At 22.7% G+C, this 14,616-nt stretch overlaps 4 protein-coding genes across 4 annotated transcripts; 3 read left to right on the plus strand and 1 right to left on the minus strand.

Annotated features, from left to right (window-relative positions):
* Positions 1-1,682: 1,682 nt before the first annotated feature.
* SRAE_2000167000 (Frizzled-4) lies at positions 1,683-5,877 on the plus strand (the record flags this gene model as incomplete). Its single annotated transcript, XM_024652649.1, has 4 exons — positions 1,683-1,798; positions 3,680-3,821; positions 4,356-4,928; positions 5,026-5,877. The coding sequence occupies 4 exons, from the start codon at positions 1,683-1,685 to the stop codon at positions 5,875-5,877; spliced, it is 1,683 nt and encodes a 560-aa protein (XP_024506205.1).
* Positions 5,878-6,189: 312 nt separating this feature from the next.
* On the plus strand, positions 6,190-6,753 carry SRAE_2000167100 (Hypothetical protein; the record flags this gene model as incomplete). The annotated part of the gene is made up of 1 exon (XM_024652650.1): positions 6,190-6,753. One exon carries the CDS (start codon positions 6,190-6,192, stop codon positions 6,751-6,753), a length of 564 nt encoding a protein of 187 aa, XP_024506206.1.
* A 3,008-nt stretch (positions 6,754-9,761) lies between these two features.
* SRAE_2000167200 (Zinc finger, nuclear hormone receptor-type domain and Nuclear hormone receptor, ligand-binding domain and Zinc finger, NHR/GATA-type domain-containing protein) lies at positions 9,762-12,054 on the minus strand (the record flags this gene model as incomplete). Its single annotated transcript, XM_024652652.1, has 3 exons — positions 9,762-9,791; positions 10,640-11,833; positions 11,884-12,054. 3 exons carry the CDS (start codon positions 12,052-12,054, stop codon positions 9,762-9,764), a joined length of 1,395 nt encoding a protein of 464 aa, XP_024506207.1.
* A 424-nt stretch (positions 12,055-12,478) lies between these two features.
* Positions 12,479-14,510, plus strand: SRAE_2000167300 (Cirhin; the record flags this gene model as incomplete). The annotated part of the gene is made up of 2 exons (XM_024652653.1): positions 12,479-14,281; positions 14,325-14,510. 2 exons carry the CDS (start codon positions 12,479-12,481, stop codon positions 14,508-14,510), a joined length of 1,989 nt encoding a protein of 662 aa, XP_024506208.1.
* Positions 14,511-14,616: the final 106 nt, after the last annotated feature.

A 14,616-nucleotide genomic window follows, 5' to 3' on the forward strand; every position in this document is an offset into this window, starting at 1 on the left:
CTTAATACAAAAATCAAAAGTCACTAAAAATTTTTAATTCAAGACACTTGAGAGTGAGAACAAGCTTTTATCCATATTTCAAAAAGTAGACTATTTATAATTATTCAATAAATAATATTTTTATAAAATCTTTTTATGTTACAAAAAAAAGAAAGAAGTCTATTCAAATCCATATATGTATATATTTATATATAAACATTATCCATTCATTTTTCTACAAACATTCATTCATAAAAAAGCACTATACTAATAAGAAATAAAATTATCAATTAAATATTTAATAGCCTTCTTTATATTAAAATAAAAATAACTAACATATAAAAGAGAAATTATATATATAAAAAAATTCATTTTGAAGAATGTTGATATTTTTAAAAGAATAATTTTAACATTCTACTTTGAAAAATTAATGTTAATTATTTAATTTATTGTTATAAATAAAATGAATAATAAATTGAAAACATTTGATTTTTTTTTTAAAAGTTAAAAAAAAATATTAAATAACATATTTTTATCTTATGTTTAATGAAAAGAAAATAATAATTATAAATATTTTTTAATTTACAAATTACTTTCAATAGCTATAATTTTATTATATTGTAATGTGAGATAATTATTTTAGAAAAAAAAAAATTTTTTTTTTATATTTTAAGTAATAAATTTTCTTTATAATTAAATATAATATAATATTGTTCATGTTTATTTTAAAAATGGAGAACTACTTAAAATAGTAGATAATTTGTCTTATCTAAAAGCTATAAAAATAACTAATAAACTTTTGTATAAAATTATTAAAATATTTAAATACTTCTTATTATTTTATTAATCTTATCAAAGAATTATTATAATATATATACTCAAAAATAGTAATGTTTAGTATATATGAATTATTGTTGATTAAATGATTAAAATGCTTCCATTAACAATATCAATGTTCACGTTATTATTTTTATTATTATTATTATAAAATAAACAAATTTTTATTCCTATCATTTTGACCCTTTATAAATTGACCTGATGTTTTGTGCCTCTGTCAAAGCATTTTACTTTTTATCATAATTAATTACCTTCCTACAAAACTTCTCCTATCTTTAAAATCTTTTTCCACAAATTCCACCCATTAAAAGTATCTAACAAAATATATGTATATATAGGAACCTCATATATATTTGCATAAACACATTCATTGTGTATGTGATATAGAAAAGGCAGGGCTAACTAAAAATTTTTCTTCCACCCCATAATCACATATGTATTTTCATATTTTTAAATACATTGTCATATTGTAGACTGTCAGGAAGCTATTTGAATTTAGTTTAAATTATCTTACAAATTATTCTATATTTTTTTTTAATCTTATTTTATAAATAAATATAATGTATACATACATATATATTTATATATATTTCTAATTAAAGTACCAATATATATATATTTTAAAATTTTTATTTTTATTTTTAGTTTCAAAATAAGTATAAGCCGATTTTAAAGGGACATTTTGGTGTGAATGATAAGAAAGAAGTGAATAATTTGATATAATAATAGTCTTTGTCTGAAAAGAGGTTTAAGATTGTTTTTAAAGAGTTTTCCGAAAAGAGATATATTGAGGATTTTAAAAAGAAAAGGATTATACTTATATTGTCATTATATCAATTTTAAAATTTATTTTCTACTATATAAAAATGAAATTTATATTATTATTATTATTATTAAAATATTCTTATTCATATGAAATATCAAAATGTATTCCTATTACATTTGATTATTGTCAAAATGTTTTACCATATAAAATTACAAGGTATGTTTATTAATTTTATGATTAGAAATCTTAAAAAAAAAAAAAAAATTTATAACTATTTAAAGAAATAAAAAACATGATTAAAAATTTTTATAGATTAGTATAATGATCATTTTCATGTAATGATTTTTTTATTTAATGATAACTTTAATGTATTTTATATTAGTATACAATTTTATATTTAAAGTATAATTTCCTCATTATTAAATACCTCTATTTAATATTAAATGAATTACTTGTAGTGAAATAAAAATTAATATCTTCTTGTTCAGTAATATTATTGAAAAAATTGTTCCAAATTCATAAATCATTGTCTTTGTGTATATATAACCCATAAATATTATTACTAGTGACTATCTAGAAGAGAAATCAGGGATAAGTATATCAAAAGTTATAAATGGCACTAGGTTGGCTATTTATCATGACATACCCATTGTTAAGGGTAAAGAAATGCCAAAAGATATATATATAAATATATTGTTAAAATAAATATATGTTGATTTTTATTATTCTTTAAAGATATCTATTGATAAAATGAAAGCATAAAAAAAAAATTTTTTTAGATATTTATAATATAATTATCTTTATAAATAAAATTGAAAGTGTTGATGAATTAAACGTTGATAATTATATCTATTAATTAAGATTTTCATCTTTTTTTGTTTTTATTTAACCTTTTGAGGGATTTATTAATGAAGCATCTTATAAAAAAAAAGAGATAGATATTAGATAAATTAATATTACACTTTAACAAGAGTAACTAGAACTTTTTACAATCGTTAAATGATTGATGAATGTAAAAACGGCACACTTATTCATTACAGTTTAACAACAATAATATTTATAGAATGATTGTTAAAGTAACTAAATTATATCTCATTTATTAAATTTAGTCAATTCTTTTTAAAAATGATATGTCTCAAAGTATACAGTAATAAAAATTGTTTTTAAATAAATCATTTTTAAGACAGTTGTTTGATAAAAAAAAAAATTTATGGTTTAGTTTTAAAAATTTTTATAAATTTTTATTATATTATTAAACTAAAAAAAAAAAAAATATTATATTTTATTTATTTATTTTTAAAATTAAAATAACATTTAAAGGAAATATCTTATTAGTATTTTTTTATAAAATTAAATTTTGATGAAAAAAAGAAAATGAGCAGTTTTGGGGTAATTTATTGCTATTATAATATGACAAAAAAAAATTTGATTTTGATAAATTTCTTTGTAGTAGGTCAGTAAAGTTCTTTTTACCAGTATTTAAACTTACAATTTTCATGTGGAAATGAAATGATAAATGTTTAAATGTACTATTCTCAAAAGTAATTTTTCAATTGACTATTAAATATTTATCTCAAATTGACACTTTACTGGCACATTTTTTTTTCTAATTAATTTACTTAAATATATATATATGTATCATTAATAGAGGAATTAACGAAAAAAAAAAAAAGACTGTATAATTATATAGAAAGATAATTATATTAATTGACCTGTAAATGAACTTAAAAAAAAATGTGGCGTTTAAAATATCATTTAATTGTGTTATTAAGAATGACAAGTTTATTTTTTTTTATTAATCTAATGAAAACATATTTTGATTATTAAAATAAGAAGATTAATTAAGGAATTCTTTTTTCACCAGATGTGGAAAAAGATTTATTTAATAGAATAGGTGATTGAGTAGAAGATATGGGAGGTAATTATAATGTTGTTTGTTGATATATATTTATTAATTTGATTGATGACTATTATAAATGATGTTATTAATGATAGTTTAAAAAAAAATATTTTTATAAATAATTTAATAAAAAATATATTTTATGTAAATAATTTTATTGAAGGGTAATTTATCAATTATTAAATTTATATTTATAGATATCCAAATTTGGCTGGAGATGAAAATGAAAAAGATGCAATTAATTCTATTGAAAGCTATAATATGCTTGTAGATACGGGTTGTAGTCAACAACTTAAATTTTTTCTTTGTTCAACATATTTTCCAATGTGTACTGATAAGGCAAGTTATATATATATATATAGATATAATATTTAAAAAAATTAATAACCATATGTATATATAATAGTATAAATATTATTTATTATTTTTTCAAAAATTAAATTATTTAATTTTATATACTATTTAAATATATATCTTTTTCTTAACATTATTAACTTAACTATATTATCAAAATAATGAGATAATAATAGTAATTTATTTTAATAGATTACTTCAAATTATACATAAATATAGTTAAAATATTGTATTAAATTATTATTTTTAAACATTATACAATTTATATTAATGGTAAAATATAATTTTAAATAATGTAAGAATAAATAAATATAATGTAAATATATATTATAACTTTAGTTGCACTTTTAAAATATGGTTCAATCAAATGTTTTAAAATTTTTTTATTTTAACCAATAGTATAAATAAAATTATACTTGTAAATTAATGTATTGTTACATTTAATGGTAATTAAATAAGACAGTGGTTTAAATTAAACTATTACATTATAATAAATTTAAATAATGTTAAATAATTTAGGTACCAATTCCAATTGGACCATGTAGGATAATTTGTCAAGAAGTACATGAAAAATGTGAACCAGTATTAAGGGATTTTAGTTTACCATGGCCATCTGTATTAAATTGTTCCAGATATCCATTAGAAAATGGTTATAGAGATGAAGTTTGTATGGGTGATTTAACATCAAAAGAAAATAAAAAAAATAAACCTGAAGATGAGGATAATAAAAGTGATGAAAATATAGATGAATTAACATTATATGATAATCTTCAAATTTCTAATAAATCACCTATACAATTAATGAAAAAATGTGATCCCATTACACATGTTTATATAAATAAAACAAATCGTTGTGTATCACAATGTTATGCATTTGAATCAGTACAACAACAACAAATAGAAGAACATGCCAGATACTCATTAGCTATTATTAGTTTTATATCACTTTGTATATCAGTTTCAATATGTTTTATAACAATAATATGGAAATGGAATAAGATGAATTATTTCAATTATTCATTATTTTTTTCTATTATTTTCTTTTCATTAGCAAGTTTTGTTAGATTAATAAACATTCAATTTAGAGATTCGGTAAGTTAAAAGAAAAAATTTGATTAATTATTTTATTAAATATTTTAAAATTTATAATATATCTATTGACATTTGTTGATTTATTTCTCTTTTTTAGATTTCATGTACAACATACAATCATATATCTATTGTTGTTGTACCAGAACTTCATCATATTCCATGTGTTTTGATAGCAATCTTGACATATTATTTTGGAACAACTGCCCGCCTTTGGTCTGTCATCGCTTCCTTTGCCTGGAGAAGATCATTAAATATAAATAATAAAAATGAGGATAAATTAGAGAAGGGAAAATTTCAATTTAGAACAGCAACAATTGCATGTACTTTAACATTTCCAATTATTCTTTTAATTCTTATGACAAAATCAACAAATGTTGACTTGACAACTGGTATATGTAATGTTTCATCAGGATTTTCACATTTACAAAATCTTTTTAATTCTTTACGTGAAATTGTTTTTCTTATCTTTTCATTACTTCCAATATTTTCTGGATGCCTTAAAGAAATATCTCCTAAAAAATTACCAAATAATTGTATTGTTTCAAATTCTAAACCATTATTACGTAATACAATTATTGTTTTATTTACTATATTATATTTTATTTTTACAACATATTGGTTTTATTATGCTGTTCAATTATTTTCATCATCATCACAAATTCATTGGGATATTATAATAGCAACTAGTACATTTTCAGATGCCATATTAGGAATATTTGTTTCAATTGTTCTTTTATTATCAATAATAATTAATCGTTATTGTTTTTCACATATATCATTAAATAATGTTCAAAAGATAAATAATGAAACAACTGTTTATCTACCAACAACATTACCTCCACCACCACCAAGGTATATATTATCCAGATATGGAATGCAAAATAATAGTGTTATTAATGATGATTATGATAATGCAATGATGAGTGGAACTTTAAGAAAACCTGTATAATAATTATATAAATATATATACTAATTTTTTTTTTGTTTTTAATATTATTTTAATACCCGTTGATCATCAAAGATATTTATTTACTTTTTGTATAGATTGAAATATAAAAATAAATTTATTAATTTGTCTGCCTATGAGAAAAAAAAAAAAAACTTTTTACAACTACTAATTTTATTTTAAGTAATATTCAAAAAAATTTAAATATTGAATATTAAATACAATTGAATATATAATTAGTTTTTTTTTTCTTTAAATATATCTTATTTAACATTCATTAGTAAAACAATTTTTGAATATTATTGATCATCTAAAATGATAAATATTTATAGTGAGAAATTTAACCATTTAACGAGTAATGAACGTCGGATTTGTCTAATACTTAATAGGGAGGCAAATTTAGAAGCAAATAAACTTGTTGAAAAAGAAGTAAAAATTATATTAAATGAATTTCCAACAATTACACTATCAAAAATAAATAAAATTTTAGAACCATATGAAAATGAGTATAAGATAACTAGTGATAATCTAAATCTATCCAATTGTTTTTCTCATGAAAATACATTACAATCAATTAGTAATCAGGAGCAATTATCTTTAAGTAATCTTGATTATACCTCAATTTCTACTACTTCAATGACAAATACCTCCCTACAAACATACTTTTATTTAGAAATTTTAAGAATATTCAAGAAAAAGTTAAGAGAAAATTTAAAAGAATCATATAATATTGAAAATGAATTTGAAAATAAAATTTATAAAAATAAGTACTGTAACATTATGTCTAATAATGGTATCAAAAGAACATCTTCATTTGTAGATCGTATCAAATGTTTGTATAAAAAAAAATCTAATAATTATTCTTCACTAGATAAATGAATATCTTGATAATTTACATGTTTCATAAATTATTAATACTTATAAAAATAAATCTATCAACTTTATAATTATCTTACTTTTTCTTGTTTATAATAACTAAAGAACAACAGTTGATATATTTGGGACAAAAAAAAAACTTAAATACTTAACTTTTTATGGTAATCATAAAAATAAACTTTTAAAGTTTCAGACAAAATAAATAACACAATCATTAGTCTAATCCTTGTTTCCTTATTTAAGCTGGTAATTCACAAAAAATTATGTACAATTATTAGAAAAGATTTTATTACAAATATTTAGAACAAAAAAAAAAATGAAAATAATCAGTTAGTTATAAGTAACATATTTTCAAGTAGAGTTCAAATTAAAAAAAATCTACTTTTAAGTAATCACCATTGACAGAAATATTAAGAAATACCACCAACAGTTTTTAACTTATAATTTGAATAAAAATTTTTTATACTAAAACAACAAAAAAATAAAGAAAAATAAGTAATTTAAAACTTTTTTTTAATAAAAAAAAAACAAACTTTTTTTGGAATTTGAATATGCCACTATAGTCATTCGATAGCCCTTGAAATGGGGTAAATTTTGAATATAATCAACAATATTCGAAAATTAAAACTTCAGGAGTTATAAGGATTCAAAGATGAGGGCGAAATTGGGGAATATTTTTTTGTAAATTTTGATTTCTATGATAATATTGTAAATTTAAAAAATAAATACTTTATTCTAAATCAGTTTTTTACGGCAAATTCATTTAGCTTATTTACATCTTCATAGGACTTTTAAAAATGAAATTATGATAAGAAATATGTTTCAAAAAAAGTTTTAAGAATTTAGTGATAACTCAAGTTAATGAAGTCAAAGGTTCATGAAATTTGTTGCGCTGTGCTTCTTTCGTGATTTAAGATATAGCCTACGTTGAAAAGATTTTAAAATTTTCAACCGTTCTTGAGATATGAAACCTGGTACTTTTTCGCGCGTAATCCATTGTCACCATTTTTTTATATCTCGCAAGTACTTAAAGATATAAAAAAATTTTGAAGGTAGACCCTATTTGAAAACTCATTTGAAGACGATTGTAGAAATCTGATTTTATTTATTATGATTTTGAAGCAAGATATGACTAAAAGCGGAAATTTTTCTAAAATATTCATTGTTCCCGACTTTTCAGTATCTCAGCAAATAATTACCTTATGAAGATGGGACTAGTTTCATTCGATTTCTTATCAAAAGTTATTCTAGATTAATAATTTTCATAACTATAACTTTATTATTTTTAGAGATATAAAAATTGGCTGAAATTTTTCTAGATTTCTGATTTTACCTCTAAAAATGCGACCAAAATGGACAACTTTTTTTGGAATTTGAAAATGCCACTATAGTCATTCGATAGCCCTTGAAATGGGATGAATTTTGAATATAATCAACAATATTCGAAAATTGAAACTTCAGGAGTTATAAGGATTCAAAGTTGAGAGCGAAAATGGAGAATATTTTTTTGCAAAATTCGACTTCCATGATGCAATGAGATATTTTAAAAATAAAAAAATGATTCTAGATCACTTTTTTACGAGAAATTCATTAAGCCTATTCACATCTTGGTAGGACTTATAAAAATGAAGTTATGATAAGAAATATGATAAAAAAAAGTTTTGAGAATCTACCGATAACTCAAGTTAATGAAGTCACAGAACCATTAAACTAGATGCGCTGGCCTTCTTTCATAAATTAAGATATACCTTACGTTGAAAAGATTTTTAAATTTTTAACCGTTCTTGAAATACTATGCTTGGTACTTTTTCGCGCGTAATCTATTGTCACTATTTTTTTACATCTCGCAAGTACTTAAAGATATAAAAAAATTTTGAAGGTAGACCCTATTTGAAAACTCATTTGAAGACGATTGTAGAAATCTGATTTTATTTATTATGATTTTGAAGCAAGTTATGACTAAAAGCGGAAATTTTTCTAAAATATTCATTGTTCCCGACTTTTCAGTATCTCAAGAAATAATTATCCTATGAAGATGGAATAAGTTTCATTCGACTTCTATTCAAAAGTTGGTACAGAAATATAATTTTCATGGTTATAACATTATTATTTTTAGAGATTCAGAAATTAGCTGAAAAGATTTTAGTATACCGACTATACCTCTAAAATTATGATAAAAAAAATTTTTTTTTGGAATTTGAATATGTCATTGTAGTCATTCGATATCTTCTAAAATGGAATGAATTTTGAATAAAAGTAACAATGGTTTAATTTTAGAGTCACGTATGTATTAGAAATTTTTTTTGAAAATTTGAATATAAAATATATGTATAATTTTCTTTTAAAAATACAATAATGATTTTATATAAATATTTAACTAATCTATTAAATAAATAAAAATAAATGATTTTAAAATTAATTTTTTAATAAGAACTTTTTTATCGTTTTTAATAATTTTAGAATTTTATTTATAGCTTTTGGTGGTTTTGTTTTTCTTACATAAACATCAAAATTAAGACCATCTTTTGAAATTTTAATATGATTTTTTAAAATTTAATTTTCTACAATTATGTGGCTTTTAATTTCAGTTACCATATTTTTAGAAATGATGCAAATTTTTTTAAAATACATTTTATTACTGTAATCTTTGCATGTTAAAATGAAAATTTTAAAATATTGTTTCTTATCAATATACTGATTAATTTAATATTTAAAAGTTAGTGTAACTTCTTCTGAAATTTATGTTGATATTTATGTTAACCGTAAAAAATAATTTACAATTATTTGTATTAATTTTCAGATGTTACATTTGTAATAAAAAAAAAAACATACAAAGTTAAGCAATAAGATGAAGATTGCAAACGATTTTATAGTGAAGATTAGTTTCATACTTGAAATTAAACAATTTTTTTTTAAAATTACAAAATGTTTAGTATTAAAAAAATATTTTGTTTATATTAGAACTATGTCTGTGTAAAATAACAAAAAAATAGTTAATTAATTATCTTTAACTAAATTCCTGGTTTTTCTCTAGAAAAATACTATAATAAAACACAAAAAGAAAATTATAAAAACAATAGTACGCTAAAAATGCTCAAACAAGTTTAATCAATTGTCTATAAAAAAATGATTTAAATTCTTTCAGAATCTTTTTCTTTTACGGATCAATTACTCGATAACTTTTATTTTTAACATTGTGATTTTTCATTTATAATAAAAAACTACCAAGAGATCAGACATCAAATAAGTCCATTCTTCAATCTTTTAACTATTATTATTTATATTATTTAAATTTTTTAGGTAAAACTATTAGATATAAGAATAAAAATTTTTTATAAAGCTTTTATTAAAGAACAAAAAAAAGTTAACATTCATCTTAATAATTGTGTCAAAATGTAAAAAAGTTTCCAAAAATTTTTATACTATTATTTTTCATGAAACAGTATTTAAATAAATAAAACTATTTTACATATATTTTCTCAACGATACATTCTCTGAAACATGTCTAAGCAGATTATTTAAAAAAATTCTAACGTTTTTTATGTATAAAATGTTTATTTAATAAATATATCGGTTACACTTTGTATGTTATTTTTCAATGGTAACTAGATATAAAAAACTTCTTTTTTTAAAATTCTTTTATTATATTATTTTCAATTAACAATTTATTATTTTAATTACAAAAAAAAATTTATTTATCAATCCCCTTTGACTGTTAAAAAAATATGGGGGATAAAAGCAATTAGTACCCAAAAAATATTGTTGAATGCTACAAGGTGTTTACAAATAATTCTATATACAATTGTGGGAAAAGTATTTTAATGTTAATATCTACAGAATTATACAATTCTGTCACTAATAGTCGATGGTTATAAGAAATTCCTCTCACTTGATTAATAAGTTGGCAAATTTCATCAAGTGCCATATTTACATCACCACTAAATCTAGGAGCAAGAAGATGACCTAGATATTCCTGTATCTGACTAAGATATTCAGTTCTTGTTTTAAAACTTTCAACAAACATCCATGAAGCAATCAATGACAGTATTTCATCTGAAAATTTATAGTTAGATATGTTTGTTATTGTGTAATATATATCCTGCATAAAATTGACATCATCTGTACTTCCTGACATCAACACTCTGGTTGATATATTGCCAGCTTTTAGAGGATATATAGTGTTATCTAGATCAATTAATCGACTTGCAATGACAACCATTAATTCAAAAGCAGAATCCTTAAGAACAGCACACTGATGTTCATTCTCCAAACGCTTGAATTCATCTATACCATTGGCAAAGTCAATTATTTTCTGAATATAAATTAAGATTTCTTTCGAAAAATAAATCCAGCCACCAAAGCGGTCCTGTGAGATCAATTTAAGTTCGAGATTCTGATCAACACTACTGTGTTTTGCACTTAGATAACTTGACATTTCACCTAATACAAGTGAACTAAAACGATCTATCAGTCGCACAAGAAAGTCATTCGTCACTGGAGCATAAATAACTTCATCTTTAATTTGAAGTATATTTTCATCCGAATGAGAAGGAACTGCTTGATATTTGATTTCACCGTATACTTGTGGTTCTTCTTCATATATTGGCATGACAGATGACACTGTCGGAGGTGATTTGTCATAGATGTTATTTTCGACTGGTGAACATTGTTGATATTGTATAATAGTATTTATACCAGATACATTATAATTACAACCAAGAGAATTCTGTGGAATGACAATTGTATAACCACCATTAGACACAACAGGTTGCGACTGGAGTACTCGTTCCTGACTGTTGATATCTTTCACTGCATATTGTGAATTTGGTGGACTAGATTCAGGTGTATAAATCATTCCATCACCAGAGAATCTATTATCATTCAATATTTCTTCTCTATCTGCTCGTTGTTTTTCTCTCCTTGCTCTTCCATACTTTACAGATTGTTTACTCATTCCGGCATCAACACACTTCTTAAACCTACAAAATTGACATCTATTCCGAGTATTTTTACTTATTTCACAATTCTTATCTTTCGGACAAACATATTTTCCATGTGTTTTAAATGATCTACGAAAAAAACCCTAAAATATTAGAAAAAATCATAATCCAATTGATAATAAACTATTCATACCTTACACCCTTCGCATGTAACAACACCATAATGCACACCAGAAGATTTATCACCACATATTCTACAACCAGGTGTTGTACGAAGAGGTTTGTTTTCAACATCATTATCCTGACTCTGCCCAACATTACCATTATCAGAAACAATCAAATTACATTCCAATTTAGAAGTCATATCTTAATATAAGTAGTTTGACACTCAATCAGAAGTAATGACGGTCTTCTGATATTAAAAAAAAAAAACGTATAGATCAATACCTAAAAATGGATAATGAAGCAACTATTTTATTTATATATTACATGATTAGAACAAATCAAGCAAGAAATCAAAAAAAAAGTTTGTAAACACAATTATAAAATGCTGTCCATCACACAATAGAAATAAATAATGCCGAAAAGTGTATCTTCAATATTAATTCCATCACTCTTTCCAAGCAAATCTACACAAGATGATTGTTAACAAAACTTACTGTCATGTAATGCGCGCTTGTTTATAATCAAAATTCTCTCTCAACACGATTGCAAATATTATATTTTCCCAATAATTTCAATTTTCAAATAAGAAAAAATTTTTTTTTTATTTTTTTCATTATATAATTATGACAAAATCTATTAGGAAGACAGGACGTTCGGAAGTTATTGTTGAACAATCAAATTTATATTCTACTGAAGGTTATACAACATCAGCATTAAGTATTAATACTTCCATCTATAAATTATGTGCCGTAAGAAAACTTGATAATACTGATCAATCTATATCATTAATTGAATTTTGGAATATTATTGAGATGCCGAACATGGTACTTGAATTAAGTATTCCTTTAATTAATGTTGATGTAGAAGCTTGTGATTGGGTTGATAATTATGCAATTTGTACTGCTACAAATGGAATGGTTTACCAAATTAATCCATTTACGGGAATTTCAAAAAGTTTTCAAATTTGTCCTTCTTCTATTTGGTGTATAAAAAATATATCTGATCATAAATTTTTACTTGGTTCAGATAATGGAATAATATATTTGTGTGTTATTGATAAAGAAAATGATGATAAAATTTATATTAAATCAAGGATAAATATTGATATGGAAACAAGAGTTTTATCTATTGCTTACTCATCGGAAACATCAGTAATTGGAGTTGGTATTCTTGATGCAATCATTTTTATTAAACTTAATGGAACTACTGAAGTTAAAAGATATGTTGTAAAGTTACCAAAAAAGGATATGAATGTTGAAGTAATTGTATGGTCGCTAACATTCTTAGGAAAAACTCTTGTTTCTGGTGATTCAATGGGAAGAACTTGTCTATGGAATTCAAAAAATGGTTCTCTAATAAAGATTATTTCAACTCATCAGGGACATGTATTAGCATTAGCAGTAAATGGAACTGATATTTTTGCATCTGGTGCTGATTACCGTATACAGGTTATCTCTGCTTTAACATCTCAAGAAAAAAAGTTTGACTATGCAACTAAAGGACAGCGAATAATTCATACAAATGATGTTAGAGCTCTTGCTGCTATTGATCAATGGCTTATTTCTGGTGGAGCTGAACATGAACTTTATGTTTCAAAAAAACACGAAAAAACAAAAACTTTTGGGTCATTAAACAAAACAAGAGTTGCTAAAAATTCTAACAAACTTTTATTTTCCTATTCTACATACGTTGAGATATGGTTAAGAGCAGATACAGACTTTGATGAAAGTAAAAAAGTTGGAGATAGTTATACATTAAAGAATATACCAAAGAATGTTCTACGGATAGATTCTCCTAAAAAGCGTTATATTACAATTGCTGAAATTTCGCCTAATGGCAATTATATTGCCATTTCAACTGATAAATTGACTTGTGTTTACAAAATTTCTTTAGATGCAAAAAAGCCTGTTGAACAAGTTTTGGCGTTACCATATAAATCAACCTCTATTATTCTTGAAGATGATCTTGTCATCTGGTCTAGCGGAAATTTCTCTATTTCTAAATATAGTTTTAATGAGAAGAAAGAGGTTTCATTAGCACATGTTGAAAATAGTTTTTGTTTGACAAAATTAACGAAAAATACAACTGGTACTTTATTTGTTGGTAAGAATAGTAGAAATCAACTTGTAGTTTTTGGAAGAGAACAATGTGAAGATATATTTTCTACATTAAATATTGCACATTCAATTACTGGTTTTACATTTATAAAAGAGAATGTTATTGTTGTATCCACTTCTTCTCCAAATCATGCATTGATGTTATTTAATTTAGATACTTTGGAACAAATTGGTTTATCAATTACATATGAGGCTTTGTTTGGAAAAGATCAAGGTGGTTTTGTTGATGGCTTAGAATATGGTGTTAAGAATGGAAAATTAATTGTTGTGTCAGAAAATAACTGGAAAATTGTGTCTGGCCTCAGCCAAGTAAGTAACTTTTTATATTATTTTTTACATATATTTTATTTAGGGTTCACCTGTACTAGAAAGTCTAAATCTTCAGAAAATAGAAAAAAGCTCAAATAAAAAATGTTACATCGTGCCACAATGGATTAATGACAACAATTCTGAAGATGTTTTATTTATGTCATATTCTTCATCTCGTGGAGCACCATCAAATGTGCCAATCTCCATTAGCCGTTATGGGCGTAATTAGTTTAATTTGTTATTTTTTAATTGTTTGTTATATTTTATGTTTTTTGTTGTTTTATAATAAAAATATTTTATTTAAAAAAAAGATATAACAATACTAGTTTAAAACT

The sequence above is a fragment of the Strongyloides ratti genome (assembly GCF_001040885.1).
Source record: "Strongyloides ratti genome assembly S_ratti_ED321, chromosome : 2".
Taxonomy (NCBI): Eukaryota; Metazoa; Nematoda; class Chromadorea; order Rhabditida; family Strongyloididae; genus Strongyloides; species Strongyloides ratti.